Raw genomic sequence first — 20,820 nt, 5'->3', positions numbered from 1 at the left:
ACTGGGTTCAATCCTCAGTACCACATAAAAATGAAAATATTGAAAAAAAGGGGCTGGAAATGTAGCTCACAGGTAGAGAGCACCCCTGGGTTCAATTCCCAGTGCCATGAAAATAAAATATTATTTGAAAATAAAAAGAAAGATAAGGAAGAGCCAAGGCAACATGAGAGAAATTGGTATGAAAATTTGTTCTCCTGGTCTCCTTGGCTAACTACTCTTACACAGCTGTAGCCGATCCATTGCTGTTAGTCCTCTTAGGGTTTTTAATTGGACCCTGCATCTTTAACTGTTTATTTAATAAGATATATAAAACAAAAAAAATACATTCTGTAAAACTGATGGTCCTCCATACTCACTACAGTAGCTGTAAACCAATGATGATTAATTAATGATTTGATTAGTTCCATAAAACCAGTGGGGAAAGTTATAGGCCAGGCTATATAAGCAATGACCAAACAGACTTCATTTTACCCTGAGACTCCATAGAAGAGCTTCTCCCATAGGAAAGTCCCATGACTGTACCACATTACTAATTGCCTAGCATAGCCTACTTGCAATACAGAATAGCAATTCTTACACAATGTAAAATTGTTCTCTTTGGTTCCCACTTTCCTTGGGCAGTGTACCTTTCTGGGGAATAACTGATTAGATGTTAGTGGCCATTCTTTAATTTGTATTCAACTAGGGTCACTTTGATCCATTTCTCTTTTGATTATGATTATGAAAAAATCCCAGGAGAAATGAATGAGATGAAAATTTGATTAAGACATTGCATTGTTTTGCTAATGGATTTATTCAGCTTCTACTACTTCTTGCTTGCTTGCTTGCTGGTTGCCAAGTCAATCTGGATGTGGTTTTTGCCTTTAAATATCCTAAAATGTTGAGGCTCTAGGCTGTTTCCTGCAGAGACAACTTGTTCCTGTAGGGAGCATTCCCGGACAGTCAGAATAAAGACTCTCCAATATGGACAAATCATAAGCTATACCAAATATCAGAATTTGCTCTAAAATTGAGGTAATGATACTACTCTCCTTGAAAAAAGAAGTAGCTAAGTATAATTGAATGAAGAATGAAGAAAAAATGTCATTGGTTCTCTTATGAAGTTTTAAACTATAATTTATTTCTCCTCTTGTTTTAGTATATGCAAAAAGCAAATTATTTTATAGTAAATTATTTTAAATTTTTCTAATTTATATTCACTTTCAGAATGATTTAAGGCTACAGATGGAAGCTCAATGCATATGCCTTTCACTGGTTTATTCAGCTCACGTGGATCAGGTTCGTGAATATATGGAAAATGAAAAAGATAAAGCTCTTTGCAATCTTAAAGAGGAGCTTATTTCTACTCAAGAGGAAAAGATCAAGGAACTTCAGAAAATATACCAGTTAGAACTACAGAATGTAAAAACACAAACAGGTAAATAGTTTCTGACTTATAATTACCATGAAGCATCACTTTGAGTCCACCATTTCATAATTCTGTCCTTAGAACTCACAGGGGAAGGTGACTTGTGTATCTAAGCCCTAGTCTTATTTGTTCATATAATCATTGGATATTCATTCAAGTGCTAGAGAAAACTAAAATTACCGAGTCATTTTCCCATAGGAAATTATAATCCATTGGGAAAGCATATATAAAATACACTGAAATTTTCTGAAATGTAAAGAATGGAGGGAAATAAAAGAGTTTTGTCTTTCCTGGGGAGATGAGTAGGATGAGGGTATGGATAGGAGTAACTGGGTTGGAAATTTGGGGAAGGCTATGGAGTCTTAAGCATTGAGCTCTATCTAAGATTGCATCCATTTGGGAGAACTGGGAGTTCAAGTTGTGTTAGCTAGATAAAACTGGAGAGATTGGAAGGAGCTTGATCAGGAAAGGTTTTATGTACTCTAATGAAACATGTTTATGTTTTATGCTATTGGTGATAAGACCTACAGCAGGATTTTAAATAGTGGGAGTAATAATAAGATTTTTATTTTAAGTTGATACCATTAGGATCAGTTGGAAGGGATGAAATTATTGATGGGAAGACCAGCAGGATGAATTGAGTATGATAGAAAGTTAAGTTCAACACTTAGAGTTAGGTTCTAGTTTGTCGTTAATGTTAGCAGAAATTAAGAATGATACCCAAGTTTCTAGCATAAGAAACTAGAGTATGGTTCTAGTCATAGAAAGGAACCAATTTGTGAAAAAAAATAATAATTCAGTTTTAAATATATTGAGTTAAGAATAGAATACTTACTGACTTTGAAAAAAAATATATAGGAGTTAGTTGAAAATAGAAGTCTGAAACCTGGGAGAAAAATTTAATTATGAGGTAAAGATTTATAATCAGTATGAATGTCAAGGACAAGAATGAGTTATCAGGGGAAACTAGAGAGTGAGTTAAAAGACCAAGATGGCATAATAGGAAGTAACAATGTTAAGGGACCATACAATGAACCATAAACAATTAGTCACAGTTAATGTTTTTCTTTCATGATTATTTGGCCAGTTAACTAGACTTCTTGTGTTCAAGGTATCTCTAGGCCTTCACTTTTGCTTTTAGGAATGGAGTTTTATTATTGGAATTGCTTTGGTGAACAGAATAGAATTTCAAGCATATCAGATAATACCATGCTTTTTCACTTCAGGGGTTCTTTGAATATAGTAATATTTTAAGTTTGTATTTTTTTTAAATTGATATCTTCTTGAGGTAGTCTGTCCACTATTTCCCAAATTGCATGTTAACTAATGGCTCATTTAATTGGCAAAAAAGTTAGTTTAGTGATTAATTATCAGCATTTTTAAGAAATAAAAATAAAAGAGGAAAGTAAAAGGTGTTAACTACTCTCCTGTGGTCCCTTTTCAAAACTTCTTTTGTTTTATGTTTCTGAATTGTTTTAAAGATATAAAATTGTTGAATTTAGAGATACTATACCATAAGGATAGGAGAAATGATCTTGAATCACACTGTTTTCTTGTTTTCATCAGTCAGAATGAGTCAAATTAAAACCTGAGTTTCACTCAAAACATTTTTCAAAGAATAAATATTTTTATACATTGAAATAAAATGGTTATTTCACTGAGAAGTTTGTATTGAAATGTGTATTGTCTTCTCTTCCTGTTATCTTCTCTGAAAGATATCAAAAAAATTAAACAACTTGAAGAACAAATTCAAGAATTAGAAAACTTCATATGCTTTTTGCACAAACAATTGAAAGAAACTGAAGAAAATCATATGACAGAAATTTATTCTCTACAGGAGAAGCTTCAAGCCATTAGTGACACCACGGTGGACCCAAGGTATAACTTCATTCAGCAGTATTTGTAGCTTAGTAACAATGATAGTATCATCTGGAATGATTATTTTAAGAATAAAATATAACTTTAACAAAGAGATAGGATGTAACATTTTTAAGAAATAAGAGCAGGAGATAATTCTGTATCTTTGAAATGTGTGAAATAAATGTTGGTATAAACCAAAGACATTTTATTATAGGAATTTTACTTATACTTTTATAAAGATGTTATTATTAATCTATTTTCTGAATTAAAATAGGTCAGGTAGTAGACATTTACTTGTTTATTCTATGCCTCGGCTTTGATATGTTGATGTGGTGAATACTTAAATAGTCTAAGTATGATCATTCCACTATGACTTGAATATACTCCATTTGATTGTCTAATGCTCAAATTCATCATGTCCCAAATAGAACCCTGATCTATGAGGAGAGAAGAAATGATCTTCAATTACCACTATGTATGTTTTCTTGGATCAGGATCTTCTAAAATTTGCTCCTTCTGTAGCCATCTTCATCCATCATGACTCCTTTCTGTCATAACTCTCTGCCATTCTATGAAAAAATCTTGTTTTTTTTTTTTTTTAACCTTCAAAGTACATCAAAACTGTGCCACTCCTTACTGCTCTACTGGTCCCTGCCATTGTTTTGTGTTTCACCTGGATTACTCAACTTTTGTTTACAGTCTATTCTCTATATAGTCAACACAAGTGCCAGAACCTTTGCTTTTATAATTTCAGTTACATCATGTTACTCTAATCCTCTTCTGCTCTTTACAGTCTCACTAGTCCTGAGGACCATGATATCTTTGACTTTCATTTCCTACTGACTTTCTTATCACTTACTGTTCTCAAACCATATAATCCCATGGGGTTGGGGTTGGAGCTCAGCGGTAAAGCGCTCGCCTGGCTTGTGTGAGGTCCTGGGTTTGATTCTCAGCACCACATATAAATAAATAAAGTAAAGGTCCATTGACAACTAAAAACAATTTTAAAAGATTAAAAAAAAACCCTCATACATCCCCACTGTGATCCTCAAATATATCACATATCAGTACGCTTCTGCTTTAGGGATTCATTGGCCTTTTCTTCTACCTAGAATGATTATTCTCCAGGTATTTGTATACCCACACCCTCATCTCCTTTGGATCTTTACTTAGATGTCATGTTCTTACATAAATTAAAATCGTCCCCAAAGAGTCTGTCTTACTTTTCTACTTCATTTTTTCTTAAAATTATTTGTTTTATATGTACGCATACATTATAATCATTGTGTGTGTGCATGTATATGTGTATATAAATAATGTATGTATGTAATTTATGTATCCAAATATATATAAATTTAGAGGAAGTATTGTTTCATTTTGTTTGTGTTCAATTAAGGAATTTAAGCCTTTTTAGAAAACATTTTTATTAGTTGTTATTTTATTTATTTATTTATTTACATGCAGTGCTAAGAATTGAACCCAGTGCCTCATACACACTAGGCAAGTACTTTACCACTGAGCCACAACCCCAGCCTAGGAATTTAAGCTTATCTTTGTCTATTTAAGTGACTGATGCATTCTAAATCCACGTGATTTCTAAATACTAATCTTACCTTATTGTTATAAGATTAGACATTTTAAGAAAACATTGTTACAAAGTAGTGAATGCTTATATAACGATACAGAATTCAGACATACATACCAAAAGATATGTGGGTAGATAAAATTAAAATTAAACTGATTGTAAGTTAAAATTAAACTAACTGTAAGTTAAGAACCTTCTCTTTCCTGTTGCCACACTTCATTTCCAATATAAGCAATCATTGTTACTTTTGATATGTATTCTTTCAGACATTTTCCTATTTATATAGACATATATGTTAAAACAGGCTTTTAATGCAAGTGAGCATTTACAAGCATTTTTAACTCAGTAATACATCTTAGATATATCTTTATATACATACATACATACATACATGCACACACATGTATTTATATATATGTTTATATACATTTATATATATATATATAATTTTTTTTGTATCAGGGATTGAATTCAGGGGCTCTTTTCCACCAAGCCACATCCTCACCCCTCTTCTTTTTTTTCAGAAACTACTGTTTTTATTTAAAATAACTCATGTTCAGATCTTCCACATACCAGTTGGGTAATGTTAGACAAATCAAATTTAATGAACTATTATTTCTATATATATATAGTTTCAATAACTAATTATTTTTTTTTAGTCCTAACGATTTTTTTTCTTCTAACTAGTTATCTAAGACAGTAGGATGCAGTTTGACATATCATACATAAATGAAGTATAACTTCTCATTCTTTCTTGTGCATGATGTAGAATATGTGATGTAATCATATATGTACCTGGGATAATAATATCTGATTCATTCTACTATCCTTTCTTCCCTCATAACCCTCCCCTCCCCTCATTGCCCTTTGTCTAATCCAAAATATGTTTATTCTTCCCTACCCCCCCAACCCATTGTGAATTTGTATCTGCATATCAGACAAAATATTCAGTCTTTGGTTCTTTGGGATTGGCTTATTTAGCTTAACATGATATTCTCCAGGTCCATCCATTTGCCACCAAATGCCATAATTTCATTCTTCTTTAAAGGTGAGTAATACTCCATTGGGAAGATATATATCACACTTTCTTTATCCATTCATCTGTTGAAGGACACCTGGGTTGGTTCCGTAGTTTAGCTATTGTGAATTTAGCTGCTATAAACATGATGTGGCTGCATCACTGTATTATGCTGATTTAAAGCCCTTTGAGTATAAACCTAGGAGTGGGATAACTGGGTCAAATGGTGGTTCCATTCCACGTTTTCTTAGGAATCTCCATGCTGCTTTCTATAGTAGTTGCATCAATTTGCAGTCCCACCAGCAATGTATGAGTGTACCTTTACCCCCATATGCTTGCCAACATTTATTGTTGCATATTTTTTCTTTTTCTTTTTTTGTGGTGCTTAGTATTCAACTAGGGCCTTGGTCATGTGAGGCAAGCAGTCTACCAAGTGAGCTATGTCCCTAGGCCTGTTGCTCGTATTCTTGATAGTTGCCATTCTAACTGGAGTGAGATAGAATCTCATTGGAGTTTTGATTTGCATTTCTCTAATTGCTAGAGATGTTGAATGTATTTTCACATATTTGTTGATCGATTGTATGTCTTCTGTGAAGTGTCTGTTCAGTTCCTTAGCCCATTTATTGATTGGTTTGTTTTTCTGGTGTTTTTATTTTTTTTAATTTTTTTTTAGTTGTTGATGAATCTTTATTTTTTAAATTTATTTATATGTGGTGCTGAGAATCAAACCCTAGGTCCCTCACACATGCCAGGCAAGCACTCTACCACTGAGCCACAACCCCAGCCCCTGGTGTTAAGTTTCTTGAGTTTTTTATATATCCTGGGGATTAATGCTCTGAGGTGTATATGTGGTAAATATTTTCTCCCATTCGGTAGGCACTCTTCATGTTATTGATTGTTTGATGTGAAGAACCATTTTAGTTTGAATCTTTTTATTGATTCTTGCTTATAGTTCTTGTGCTCTAGAAATCTTGTTAAGGAGGTCAGTTCCTAAGCTGAGATGGTAGAGTTTGGACCTACTTTTTCTTCTGTTAAATGTGTGGTCTCTGTTCTAGTGCCTAAATCTTTGATCCACTTTGAATTGAGTTTTGTGCAAGATTAGAGATAGAGGTTTAATTTCATTTTGCTTCATGTGGATTTTCAGTTTTCCCAGCACCATTTGTTGAATAGGCTATCTTTTCTCCAGTGAGTATTTTTGTCACCTTTGTCTAGTATGAGATAACTGTATTTATATGGGTTTGTCTCTATGTCTTCTATTCTGTATCATTGGTCTATGTGTCTGTTTTGGTGCCAGTGTCATCCCATTGTTTTTTGTTGTTGCTGTTATGGCTCTGTAGTATAATTTAATTTCTGGTATTATGATGCCTCTTGCTTCACTTTTCTTCCTAAGGATTGCTTTGGCTATTCTGGGTCTCTTTTTTCCAAATGAATTTCATGATTGCTTTTTCTAGTTTTACAAAGAATGTCATTGGAATTTTAATAGGAATTGCATTAAATCTATATAATGCTTTTGGTAGTATGGCCATTTTGACAATGTTAATTCTGCCTATCCAAGAACATGGGAGATATTTCCATCTTCTAAGGTCTTCAATTTTTTTCTTTAGTTTTCTGTAGTTTTCCCTGTAGAGGTCTTTCACCTCTTTTGTTAGATTGATTCCAAATATTCTATTTTATTTTTTGACGCTGTTGTGAATGGGGTAGTTTTCTTAATTTCTTTTTCAGTGGCTTTATTACTGATATATAGGAATGCATTTGATGTATGGTTGTTAATTTTATATCCTGCTACTTTGCTGAATTTCATTCATTAATTCTAGAAGTTTTCTGGTGGATTTTTTAGGTCTTCTAAATATAGAATCGTATTGTCAGCAAATAGTAATAATTTGCGTTCTTTTTCTATTCGTATCCCTTTAATTTCTTTCTTCTGTCTCCTTGCCCTGGCTAGTTTCCAGGATTATATCTAATAAAAGTGGTTAAAAAAAAAAAGGATATTCTTGTCTTACTACAGTTCGTAGATGGAATGCCTTCAGTTTTTCTCCATTTAGAATGATTTTGGTCTTGGGTTTAGCATGTATAGCTTTTTCAGTGTTGAGATTTGTTTCTACTATCCCTAGTTTTTCTAGTGTTTTAAACATTAAAGGGTGCTTTATTTTGTCAAATGCTTTTTGTGCTCCAATTGAAATGATCATATGATTCTTCTTGAAGTCTATTGATGTGATGAATTACATTTATTTATTTCTGTATGTTGAACCAACCTTGAATCCCACTTGAATATGATGCACTATTGTTTTAGTCAGCTTTTTTATTTCTGTTACTAAAAGATCTGACCAGAACAATTTTAAGAGAGGAAAAGGACTCATGGTGTTATTTGAGGGCTCATGGTGTTTAGACGTCTTAGTCCATAGAAGGCCAGCTCCATCCCTTGGGCTTTGAGGTAAGGCAGAACATCTGGAAGAAGAGTGTGACAGAGGGAAGGAGTTCACATAGTGATCAGGAAACAGAGACAGCGACTTCACTCTCCAGATACAAAATATATACCCCATATAGAGACTCCACTCTCCAGATTAAAAAAATGTGTACTCCATAGCCATCCCCCCAATTCCCATCTCCTCCACCCATACCCTGCCACTTCATTTAATTCCTATCGGGGATTAATTCACTGATTAGGTTAGTCATTTCTCTTCTGAATCTTCTTGCATAGTCTTATGTGAACTTTTGGGGGATACTTCACAACCAAACCATAACAACTATATTTTTAATGTTTTTATATGTGAGTTGCCAGAATTGTATACAGAAGTTTTGCATCTGTGTTCATTAGGGATATTGGTCTGAAGTTATCTTTCCTTGATGTGTCTTTGTCTGATTTTGATATCAGGTGATACTAGCTTCATAGAATGAGTTCCCTCCTTTTCTGTTTCATGAAATAGTTTGAGGCTTATTGGTATTAATTCATCAAAGGTCTTGTAGTACTGGGTAAGAATCTGTTTCGTCCTGGGCGTTACTTAAATGGTTGGCTTTTGATGACTTCTTCTATTTTATTGCTTGAAATTGATCTGTTTAAATTGTGTATGTCCTCCTAATTCCATTTGGGTAGCTCATTTGTCTCTAGAAATTTGTTGATGTCTTTAAATTTTTCATTTTTATTGGAGTATAAATTTTCAAAATAGCTTCTGATTCTCTACTGTATTTCAACAGTATCTGTTGTAATATTTTAGTGATTTGAGTTTTCTGTCTTCATTAGCACGATTGAGTTTATCAATTTTATTTATTTTTTCAAAGACACAACTTTTTGTTTTGTTAATTTTTTAATTGTTTCGATTATTTCAATTTCATTTATTTCAGCTCTGATTTTAATTATTCTGTCTTCTACTGCTTTTGATGTTGATTTGTTTTTATTTTTCTAGGGCTTTGAGATCTTATGTTAGGTCATTTACTCATTGACTTTCCATTCTTTTAATGAATTTAGCTTAATAGTGCCCCAGAGATTTTGACAAGTTGTATCAGTTCTCATTTATCTCTGGTAAGTATTTTAAAAATTTCATCCCTGACTTCTTCTCATATCCATTGGTTAGTCAATAGCATATTATTTAGTCTCTAGGTGTTGGAGTTTTTATTTTTTATTGTATCAATGATTTCTAATTTCATTCCATTATGATCTGATAGAATGCAGGGTATAATCTCTTTTGTTATTTCATAATTGTTGCTTTGTGGCATATTTTAGAGAAGAGTCTGTGTGCTGCTGAGAAGAACATGTATTCGTTGATGGATATAATACTCTTCATATGTCTGTTCAGTATAAATTATTGATTATATTATTAAGTTCTATAGTTGTTTTGTTTAGTTTTTGTTTGATGATCTATCCAGTAGTGTGAAAGGTTTGTTAAAGTCACTCAGTATTATTGTATTATGGTCTATTTAATTCTTGAAATTGAATTATGTTTGATATATGTAGATGCTCCGTTGTTTGGGGCATAAATATTTAACGTATTATGTCTTGTTGATGTATAATTCCCTTAAGCAGTATGAAATGTCTTCTTTGTCCCTTCTGATTAACTTTTGGCTTGAAGTACACTTTATCTGACATGGGGATAGAAACCCCTGTTTGTTTACTCAGTCCATGTGAGTGATATGTTTTTTCCCGTCCTTTCATTTTCACTCTGTGGATGTCTTTGCTTATGAGGTGAGTCTCTTGGAGACAACAGATCTTTGGGTTTTGTTTTTTTAATCCAATCTGCCAATCTATGTCTTTTGGGTTTATTAGTTTAGACCATTAACATTATTTTTGAGATATGATTTGTGTTCCCAGTCATTTTAGGTTATATCTACTTTTTACTTTGAATTAATTTCTCCTTTGATTGATTATTCCTTTTGTATGGCTCCTCCCTTTGTTGATTTTGACTTTTTTTTCCATCTTCATGGAATATTTTGTTGATAATGTTTTATAGCACAGATTTTCTAGTTATGAATTCTTTTAACTTTTGGGTATTATGGAAGGTTTTTATTTCATCTTTAAATCTGAAGTTTTATTTTGTTAGATATAAAATTCTTGGTTGGCATCCATCTTCTTCAGAACTAGGTATATATTATTCCAGGACCTCCTGGCTTTGAGGGTCTGGGTTGAAAAATCACGTGAGATCCTAATTAGTTTCCCTCTATATATAATCTGATATTTTTTCTCTCATAGCCTTTAAAATTCAATCCTTATTTTCTATATTTGACCTTTTTTTTTTTTATGATGTGTCTTGATGTGGGTCTGTTGTGATCTTGTACATTTGAGGTCCTCTTGTATTTGATTTTCCATTTCATTCTTCAGATTTTGGAAATTTTTTCATATTATTTCATTGAAAAACTGAGCATTCCTTTGGTTTATATCTCTAAGCCTTCACCTATTCTGATAAATCTTAATTTGGTCTTTTCTTGTTATTTCATCATTCTTGGAAGTTCTGTTCATGGTTTCTTACAATCTTCCCTGTGTAGTCAACTTTATTTTCAAAATTATATATTTTGTCTTCATTGCCTGAGGTTCTATCTTCCAAATGGTCCAGTCTATTGATAATAATTTCCATTGAATTTTTAATTGGTTTATTGATTGTTTCATTTTGAGGATTTCTGGGGTGGTTGTTGTTTGTTGTTGTTGTCATTTTCTGAGAATCTCTGCCTCTGCAATGATCTTTCACCTCCTCAAATTTATCTCTGATTTTATTCCCTATATCATTCTTTATGTACCAGGTCAGTCTAATATGTACTTTCTAAATTCCTTTTCTACATTTCTTTTACTGTGTTGTCTATGGGTTTAATTATTGGATCATCTTGGTTTGTTTGGGCCACTTTGTTCCATTGTTTTCTCATGTTGTTCTTAAGTCTGTCCTTCTAGCAGTGTGGATTTCAAGCAGTACAGTGTCTACCCTGTAGATTCATAGTGTCCCTGAAGATTTCTAGTACCTCACCTTTAAGGAAGACACAAATAATAACTGCACCCAATACAAACAATATACAGCCTTAAACCAAATAGCTCCTATTAAGGCATCCACAGTTTTGTTCCATTAAACTGAAATGATGTGTTCAATTATTGTCTACAATATAAACAGTAAGTTTGCAAAAAAGTTTACAGTTTCCATTGGTGGACAAAGAGAGAACAAAAGTCATGTAGGGTGTGATGTTTATGAGGAAGGATCAGAAAAGATAGAAGTTAAAAAATTATAGGAAGAATGAAGGGAGGACTTAATTGAGGTTGGGTGTTAGCAAGAGAAAAGTGAGAAAGAGAATACAAGGAAACAGATAAATGAGAGGGGAATATATAATTTTTTCAAAGAAAATAGTAAACAACAAAACTGTAATGTACTATTCAGATATCCCAGTCCTCAATAAAATGATCCATGAAAAATACTTGGTTTTAAAAATGGTAGACGTGAGAGAAGAAAAAAAAGGAATCTGGATGAAAAATTGAACACTTTTTTCCATTGCAGTTCAAGTTTCTCAGCTTCTCTTCTGAGCAGTTAGGTATGTTGTCTGGAATTTGATGCTAGCTCTACCCTCAGGTTAGTTAGGGTTGCTAGGGTGAGAGTGTTAGTCCTGGAAGCGGAACTACTAGAGCCAAGGTTTAGGCTTAGCTACTTTCCAATCTCTTCACTGCGTGCCTATTGGTCTGAAGATTTTAAGTCATCACACCTCCAAGGCTCAGCAATTGTCTGTCCACATTGGAAGACCATACCTCGGGAATCTCCTTTAGGTTCTACACATGTGATGTAGGAATCTGTTCTTAGCCCACTACTTTGCCTGCAGACCCCATGAACCCTGGTCGTCATTTGCTCTCCAAACTTGATCTCTTCCTTTGCCTATCCTTTCAAATTCACAGTCAGGCACTTCTCTTCCAGCCAGTACTGCAAGCAGCTGATTGGATGGGGAGGGGAAAGCCAGGTGGGTTTCCTTGATCAGTATTCTCCTGTGTAAATGTCCCTCCATGCTTGATTTTCTCCTGGTCACTTTGGAACACTCTCTATCACACAGCATGGGTTTGCCTTGCACATTTTTGGGGCCAGACTTCGATCTGCCAATAATTGACTCACCTAGCTGCAGGCCCCCCAGCCACTGCTTTACAAGGGTTCTTTCTGCTTTCCTCCATGCATGCCGCCAAGAAAGCTGGTGGCTTCCCTCCTGTACACAGATGCTGTGCAGCACAGCTTACTGGTTTTTGTTGTTGTTGTTGTTGTTTGTTTGATGTTTTTTGAGCAGTATCTCTGAGCTCTTAAGCTCTCCATACCGCAAAACACCTCTGTTTTCCTAGGAATGGAAAACATTCACATAGGGATTATTCTGGTTTGTACTTCCAGCTATTTTACTGCTCTGGAGCTGGGGATCTTTCCCCCTTATTTTATTATAGAAGATCTCTTGAGTCCATGATCTGTTTTGAGTATCCAGTATTAAATTCCAGTTAAGTCCTTCCTAGTTCTGGACCATTCACCCATCTTGTTGAAAAAAGTGACCTTTTTGCTTTTCTTGGTTCACTCCACAGATCTGTCAGGGACGCAAATACTTTATTCAGCCATCTTCCTGCATTTCCAACCCTTTTTTTTTTTTGAAAGAGAGTCTCATAAATTGCTAAGGCTCATCCTGAATTTTTGATCCTCCTGCCTCAACCTCCCAAATTTCTGGAGTTGCAAGCACACACCACTGTACCTGTTATTTTTAAAAAACTTATAAAAATGTTTTTTTACATAATAAACTTTTTATCATACATTTATACTGAAATTCATTAAATGACATAATATTCATTGTTACTTTTAAATGGAAAACTTAGTCAAAAATGTTTTAAGTTACAATACTTGTAACCCTGGGGAACTATCATTTTTGTCTCCCCACTGCCTCAGTACACGTTATGCATGGTAAAAAACTTTTGATAAAACACACAACACTAATTTTTTTATACTTTTTTATTTATATTTAGCTTCTCTGTTGATTCAGTGGTAATTAAAGAATCTGATGTACAGAAATCAGTAGTACATCCTGGAAGTTGTCTAAAAAAGAATATTGATCATGCAATAGAGGTATGTTATTTTTAATCTTCATTTTTAAACAGTTATGTACACTGATACTTTTTCTTACTATCAATTTTACATCTTCAGTTTTGTAATTATGTAGTAAATATTTGGCTAAGATAATTATGTAGTAAATATTTGGCTAAGATTAAGCATAAATCATGAGGATAATACCTTATGTAAAAGATCCAGAATGTCTATAGAAATATTTTTCATAGCATAGGAAAAACACAGAGAAAGTTAAATTTGAGAATTTTCCTCCCCTGTTACAGTTTAAATTTTTTCTTTATAACATTTCTTTATGAACTGTGTAACAAATCAGCTTCAGTACCATGGCCAACATAGTCTTTTCTTCCCCTTATGGATGCAGAGGGTATCTTCAGAACGGTGTATAGGATTCCCTAAAATCCAAGGTGCTAGGGCTGGAGTAATGGATCAGGCCATCTTCCAACAGAAGTAATGATAGAAAAACGCTTTTTTTACCGTGCTTGCCACTGAACCACTCTCTGCCTGTCCTCAACATTGTATTATTCAAAACTTTTTTCAAACCCCCAACTGCATCTTCATCTTCACTAAATAATTCTAAATTCTAGTAAAAATTAAAATCACTGACTATTGCCCATTCTCATTCTGGATATTAAGAAGAGATATGAGCCACACTCATCCCTTATTAAATGTCTGTTGGATGAAATTCAAATAATCGGTAAATAAACAAATACTTTCATGTTGACAGTTATCTACATTATATTTAAGTATCCTTAACCCACCCTAGAATTTATGTTAATAATTACAGTTATGTAAATATATTTCTCTCTTTGCATCTTTAAGTTTATAGTAAGTGTAATTATTTCGTAGGATTATTAGATTAAATGTTTTTAGTTAAAAGATAACTGAAATTTATTTTTATTTGAAAGTGTCCAAAAATAGTGATATTTTTGGAATATTGACTACATCCTTAAAATTAATGGTATAAAATCAGTGTAAATTGTCATATTTCACCCTTCAATTTAGTTTTCTAAGGAATGTGGAATGAAACAAGAAACAAATATGGTTAAAGTTTTGGAAAAACAATACCAAGAAAGATTAGAAGAAGAAATAGCTAAGGTAAGTTTATAGTTTATCTGCAAGGTTTTCTTGGTTTATAGATTTTCTTGATCTTTGAACTGTCAAAAAAGCATGGATTTTATTGATGGTATGTACTTTGTTTTTATTTGTAAGTTTCATATATAGTCCATCAAACAGTTGTGTAACAGCATCAACTATAATTGCTGCTTCATAGAATGTTTTGCGGTGCTTTTCATTGAAAAGAACATTTTTTCTTGATATAGAATAGTAATTACAATTTTTCAGAATGCCACAAGTTTTTATATATGTGTTACATTGTAAATAGTTACCTTGTGAAGGAGTTTGGCATTCTAAAAATGAGGCAAAAGTTATGAAGAGAAAAAGTAGTTGTATTACCCTGATAAATTATTGTAATGTTAGATAATAACTATAGATACTGATGGAGGATTGTCACAGAACATTATCACTCATGGCCAAGTGAATTTTCTTGGAAGGAAGAAATATAAAGACTTTTATTTTTTTTTATTTTTGTACTGAGCATTTATTGATGTTATAGTTAGAAAAGTTTTGCTTGTTTTATTGTAAAAGGCAGGCAGTAAAACACTTTGTTGTTAAATTTATTGAAAAATAGCCTATCTCTGTATCACTTTATCAGAGGATTTATTTTTGTTTTTAAAACTATGAGGCCAGGCTTTTTTCTAATTCATATAATTTTGAGTAATTACCCACTTTTTAAATCCAGCTGGTATTTATAAATCTAATCCTTTTTTGTTTGTTTGATTGATTTCTTTAGGTCATTGTGTCAATGAGCGTTGCATTTGCTCAACAAACTGAACTATCTAGACTATCAAAGGGAAAAGAAAATACTATGTCATCAAAACAAGCACTTGCTTTCTGTCAGCAAAATGAAAAACATTATTTTAATGAAATGAAATTATCTCAGGATCAAATTGATCTTCAGACCTCTGATGCATTGGACATGAAATTTAAAGAAGAATTTAAGCCACTTAGTAAAGAGTTAGGAGAAGATGGAGAAGTTCTATTACCAAACAGTGATCATCTTGATGATATAATAGAATCAGAGGTCCACCAACTAACTATTTCAGAAGAAATGTTCTCCAAAGACAAAACATTTATAGTTAGCGAATCTGTAAGTATGCTTCTTTGAATATAAAAAAGAAAAACTTATAATAATATCTTCAGTTTAAAACAGTAGCAATAATGCTGATTAATAGAGAATGAAAGTATGAAGTCCAGTCTTGACTTTAATGTATTTTATTAATTATAAGGTATTTGATTAAGTGAAACAATATTGGTGTGAAGTATAAAATAAGTCAGGTCATAGTATTCTTGGTTGTCTTATGGACATAATACATGTTAAGTTCTCATTGTAAATTATACCTGTGTTAATTTTATTTAAACTAATTGAAGATTAATTGTATTATAACTAGGTAATACCTGTGGCCAAATGATTTGCTCAATTAAAATGTAAGAACATAAAAGGAAATTGCTACGAATTCAAGAAGACAATTCAAAGTATCTTATTATCTATATACTAATTCTTTTTTCTTGTTAGTTGAGGATTTGTTACCCCAACGAATTGCAGCCTTTATTAGAAAACAATAAGTTCTACTTCTTTTAAAATTATCTGAATTTCAAATTTATTTTATGTGTTCACGATAGATGTATCTTGTTCAGAGGAGTATTCAAATAAAACTGTCAGTTTTTTATGTAATGCAAAACTTGTGAAATGTTTATGAAAACTAATTTAGCTGTAGCTGTTCAAGGCAGAATGATTTTAATTAGTATCTTAAGGGATTGAAGTATTCATAGAACCTATTGACTTGTCATGAGTGTGAGAAACTCATAAATGTAAAGCATTTATTTCCAAATAAAATTTATTATAATTTTTCTTTGAATAAGCAGTTTTCTATAATACGGTGATGGCCAATGAATAAAAATTAAATAGACAAAATTGCTTATATTTTGTGAACTTAATTTTTAAAAATATTTTTCTAGTTGTATATGGACATAATACCTTTATTTTATTTGTTTATTTTTATGTGGTTCCCAGGATTGAACCCAGTGCCTCATGCATGCTAGGCAAGCGCTCTACTACTGAGGCACAACCCTGGCCCTATAAACTTTGCATGTGTGTGTGTATATTTGTTGTTGTTGTTTATATTATTTCCCTATTATAAAATATCAAGAGATATAAAGGAGTTATAACTTCACTAAGAGAAGGGGCTGGAGATGTAGCTTGGTGGTAGAGCACTTGCCCAGCATGTGTGAGGCCCTGGGATCAATCTCTAGTATGGGCGGAAAAAAAAGTGGATGGGGTGGGGGTTGGAGGGGGTGGATAAAGAATCTTGAGTATTTTGTTTTTCTCTGTTAGTTTAGCTAAAATCTAATTCTATCTTGTAAGTAGCTGTTTCCTTTTGGAAAATAACATATATGGTGGTAATAAATTAACTTCATGTTGTTTTGGAATTATAAATAAGAAAAATACTTTTTTAAAAAAAGTGATTTATGGGCTGGGGTTGTGGCTCAGTGGTAGAGTGCTTGCCTTGCATGGGTGAGGCACTAGGTTCGATCCTCAGCACCAAATAAAATAAATGAAAAAAGGTATTATGTTCATCTACAACTAAAAAATAATTTTTTTAAAAAGTGATTTATGCTTTTGTTTAATAATAAAACTAAAACTCAGATGCTTTATGTTGTTAATAGAATTGTTTTCATATTCAGTTAAAGTATCAATGCTGACTAATTGCCACAAAATATGTTATGATTGAGTTTTTTGCTTGTGTTTTTTCCTATCAAAGATTCATGGTAAGATGTTGACATCAAGCATGGATGCTTCCAGACAAATGATGTCAAACGAAGAACAGTTAGAAGATATGAGGCAAGAACTTGTACGACAGTATGAAGAACATCAACAGGCCACAGAACTGTTGAGGCAGGCACACATGAGACACATGGAGCAGCTACAAGAAGAGATTAAGAGACTTAATAGACAGTTAGCCCAGGTATGGAACTTTAGAGTCTCTTTTCTCCTCAATTGAAATAATGGTATTTTTTATGTGGCTTTTTTTTTAAGTCAAAATTATTTTTCCTAGATACAAATAAATTACAAATACTTAACATCAGGAAGTTCCTGGGATCAACTTTACACCTTGTTAGGCACACCTAACTCAACTGATATAATGTGCATTTTCATTTTATTTAACTGCCTTTCAGGCACTGGAAATGTGACTACAATATAAATTTAAAAATTCTAGCTAAAGCACTTTGAGAGTTTTGGAAATATTATACTGAGGTACTTGAGTATACAGTTGCTGTCATTCACTTTTTCAATGTTCCTTTATAGTTCTGTGAGTCTACCAATTACCATCTCCAAGGTTTATCTTTATCTATCTTTAATCCATCTTTTTAATCATGAATGGAAATCTTCTGAAATAATCTGTTTCTAGAACTCTCTCCAAGGACACATCTCTTGTTGATTAGAGAAATTCAAATTTATATTACATTCTTTTCTAAATTTAAATTCTCATGGTATTTGGGAGCTATATTCTTATCAACTGCTATATAAAATATACTCACAAAATTATTGCAGAAAAGCAAGAAATATTTACATGAAAGTTCTTATGAAAACAAATTTATTGAATTTAATTTTGAAAACTAAAATGTGTATTTTTTAAATATAAAATAATAGGGAAATTGATATTTGAGAATAAAATATATCATTTGAAAAATCAGTTTTGCTTTTCTTCATTGCATTTTGTGAATTTATTCTTCTAAAATTTCAATGCAAAAATTGACAGAGAAAATATTACTCGAACTATACAAATTCCTGAATATTTAAGTTTAAATAACTTTTTTTCTAAAGTTGCAAATTTTGCATTGAACTTCATATGTGCCTTTTAATCCCTAATAATGAAATATGAATCATAAGGTAGAACCAAGGTCTCTTGGTCCCAAGGGGTTAAAAGAAATCTGCTTGATGTTTCTGCTTTTTACCTCTATCGCAATCAATATTCTTCCATGACCTCTTTTTTTATTTAGAGATCCTCATTAAATAACGAAAACCTGGTTTCAGAAAGAGAAAGGGTGCTTTTAGAGGAGTTGGAAGCACTAAAGAAGCTGTCTTTAGCTGGAAGAGAGAAGCTGTGTTGTGAGCTGCGCAGCAGCAGTTCGCAAACACAGGTAGTATTGACTTTGGTGCATTTAGGAACAGTAGATCAACAATGCAGTAGGATTTGTTTGTCTTTATTGTTGGTAGGTTACGTATTTTTATAGTTACTGAGCTTAACATATTGGTGATCACTTAGATGTAAGGTAGGTGGAGTCAAAATGTCTTGCTTTCTGTTTAAGATAATTTGAATCTGGTATTGCTGTAGGAGAAACTGCTGTTCTACCAAGGAGCAACCTTTATTGACAACCCTTATTGCCACACTATATAGAGTATATTAGTTTGAAGCCATTAAAACATTTTTCATCTCTACACTTGAATGTTTTATCCTTTTCTTGATACTGCGGATCTCTTGATAAATTGTAGTTAAATATTATTTCAAGCACTTTCTGGTTCACATCATACCAGTACAGAAGAATGATATGCTGTTTTTAAGATGACAGGTTTTCTTTCTGTCTTGTCCTCTCTGCCGTTGCACAAACTTAAACAGAATGAAAATGAAAACCAAAGGGAAATTGAGGAACAGACATTGAAAGAAAAGGAAATGGACAGAAAACCTGAAGATGTACCTCCTGATAGTCTGTCCAGTGAAAGGTATACAAAATGTGTATACAAAATGTGTATTTTTTCAGTGCAAAGTCAATTAAAATGGTTGTTCAAATGTAGTAAACTTTATTCATCCTGATTTTTATCTTGTACATGTGTATTTTCTTAAAATGTCAATCAGTTATTAACTTGCATAGCCTCAAAGAAACTTTTTAAACCAGAAAATTAAGTATTTTATGATCCTCTTTTGAGTAGTTACTGATTCACCGGCCAAGGGCAGATTACATGATAAGGAGTCTAAATTTAGGAGAGAGTCATATGTGCCCAGCCATTCCTGCTGGAGGTAAATTATTTGAATTGGCAGCAATTTTCTGGGGAATGCAATAAACAGGGTCAACTTCCTGAGAGCTCTGATGTTCTTACTGCAGCTGTGAGAGTTGGGGCCACTCTGCCCTCTTCCTTAACCAAGGTCTCAACCCCCTCAATTGATGCAGGCCACGGAGGAGTATGGTTCTCTATTTATTTGTCTAAGTCTTGTAGTCCTGATGTATCCAGTGCAGAAACCCCTCCCTTACCCATAGGAATTCATGTGTTTTGACTTTTCAGTTGCAGCAGGAAGTCAAAGACTGGAGTGCATCACACGCTGAGCTCAGTGAACAAATCAAATCATTTGAGAAGTTCCAGAAAGATTTACTTGTAGCTCTTAATCATAAAGATGATACTATTAATGTAAGTTTATACTCCAAATACATGTTTCATCTCATGAATTCTCCTGAAATCTTCTGAATTAAAATCGAGAGTCTTCCAACCTTTTGCTTCTTTTCTAGGCTTTGACTAATTATATCACACAGTTGAATCGGTTACAGTGTGAATCTGAATCTGAGGATCAAAATAGAGAAGATAAGTCAGTTGAATTAACCAACGGAGAGGTAGCAGGTAAGATCAGTCTCAGGGAAGTTGAATCCTTTTTTTTGCTTTCCTGTCTTTAATTAAGTATTTATACAGATGCCACTTTTCAGCTGGCTGATTTTCTTCTTAAGCTTCAGGGTTGTAGACACATCACTGGATCTATAGATATGTCTGTTGCATTGGCAGAGGTGGGTTGCTGGGGTATAATGTAGCAATAGGCATGTGAAGAACACTGACTTTTTCTATCCCATTGAAAACTAGTAAGTACACTGCAGCTACAATAGTCACATCCTATACATTGTACAGTAAGAGAAATTTATTTCTTAACTTATGCAGATGATAGTTGATTTTGATACTCATCATCTCTATGGCTCTGTGGTTTTAAGGTCCACAGTCAGTCTTAAGAGTCCGGAGGTAGTTGGAACCATAAACTAAGGCTGTGAGAACAGAGGCTAGAGACTATCAGAAAGCTAGAGAGAGGGAGTGTAACAGTGTTTACTGATGAGGAAAATATTTCCAGATGTTTTTTCCCAAGTTGGATATTGCTTACATAGCAAGTATTTCAAACCACACCTGGTAGTAGATTCAGGGAGAAAATAGAGGATTGAATCTTTCTAAATAAGACACTTACTTGCCCAAGTGAAGATAGATCTGAGAGAGAAGAAAAGCTTTTATCTTACAAGAATAGCATAGATAACATTTTAGTTG

At 33.0% G+C, this 20,820-nt stretch overlaps 1 protein-coding gene across 1 annotated transcript in view; it reads left to right on the top strand.

Moving 5' to 3' along the window:
• Positions 1–20,820, top strand: part of LOC143389356 (A-kinase anchor protein 9-like) — a 72,362-nt gene that overhangs the window by 39,805 nt on the left and 11,737 nt on the right. Inside the window, exons 7-15 of the mRNA XM_077108230.1 lie at positions 1,207–1,417; positions 3,124–3,286; positions 13,313–13,412; positions 14,415–14,507; positions 15,262–15,618; positions 17,291–17,494; positions 18,531–18,671; positions 19,810–19,932; positions 20,031–20,139. Coding sequence (XP_076964345.1) covers positions 1,207–1,417; positions 3,124–3,286; positions 13,313–13,412; positions 14,415–14,507; positions 15,262–15,618; positions 17,291–17,494; positions 18,531–18,671; positions 19,810–19,932; positions 20,031–20,139 — 1,501 coding nt within the window. The remainder of the gene's footprint in view (positions 1–1,206; positions 1,418–3,123; positions 3,287–13,312; positions 13,413–14,414; positions 14,508–15,261; positions 15,619–17,290; positions 17,495–18,530; positions 18,672–19,809; positions 19,933–20,030; positions 20,140–20,820) is intronic.

This window comes from Callospermophilus lateralis, unplaced genomic scaffold (assembly GCF_048772815.1).
Source record: "Callospermophilus lateralis isolate mCalLat2 unplaced genomic scaffold, mCalLat2.hap1 Scaffold_2226, whole genome shotgun sequence".
Lineage (NCBI taxonomy): Eukaryota > Metazoa > Chordata > Mammalia > Rodentia > Sciuridae > Callospermophilus > Callospermophilus lateralis.
The sequence above is the reverse complement of the archived record's forward strand: the minus strand, read 5'-3'. Positions and strand labels throughout refer to the sequence as shown.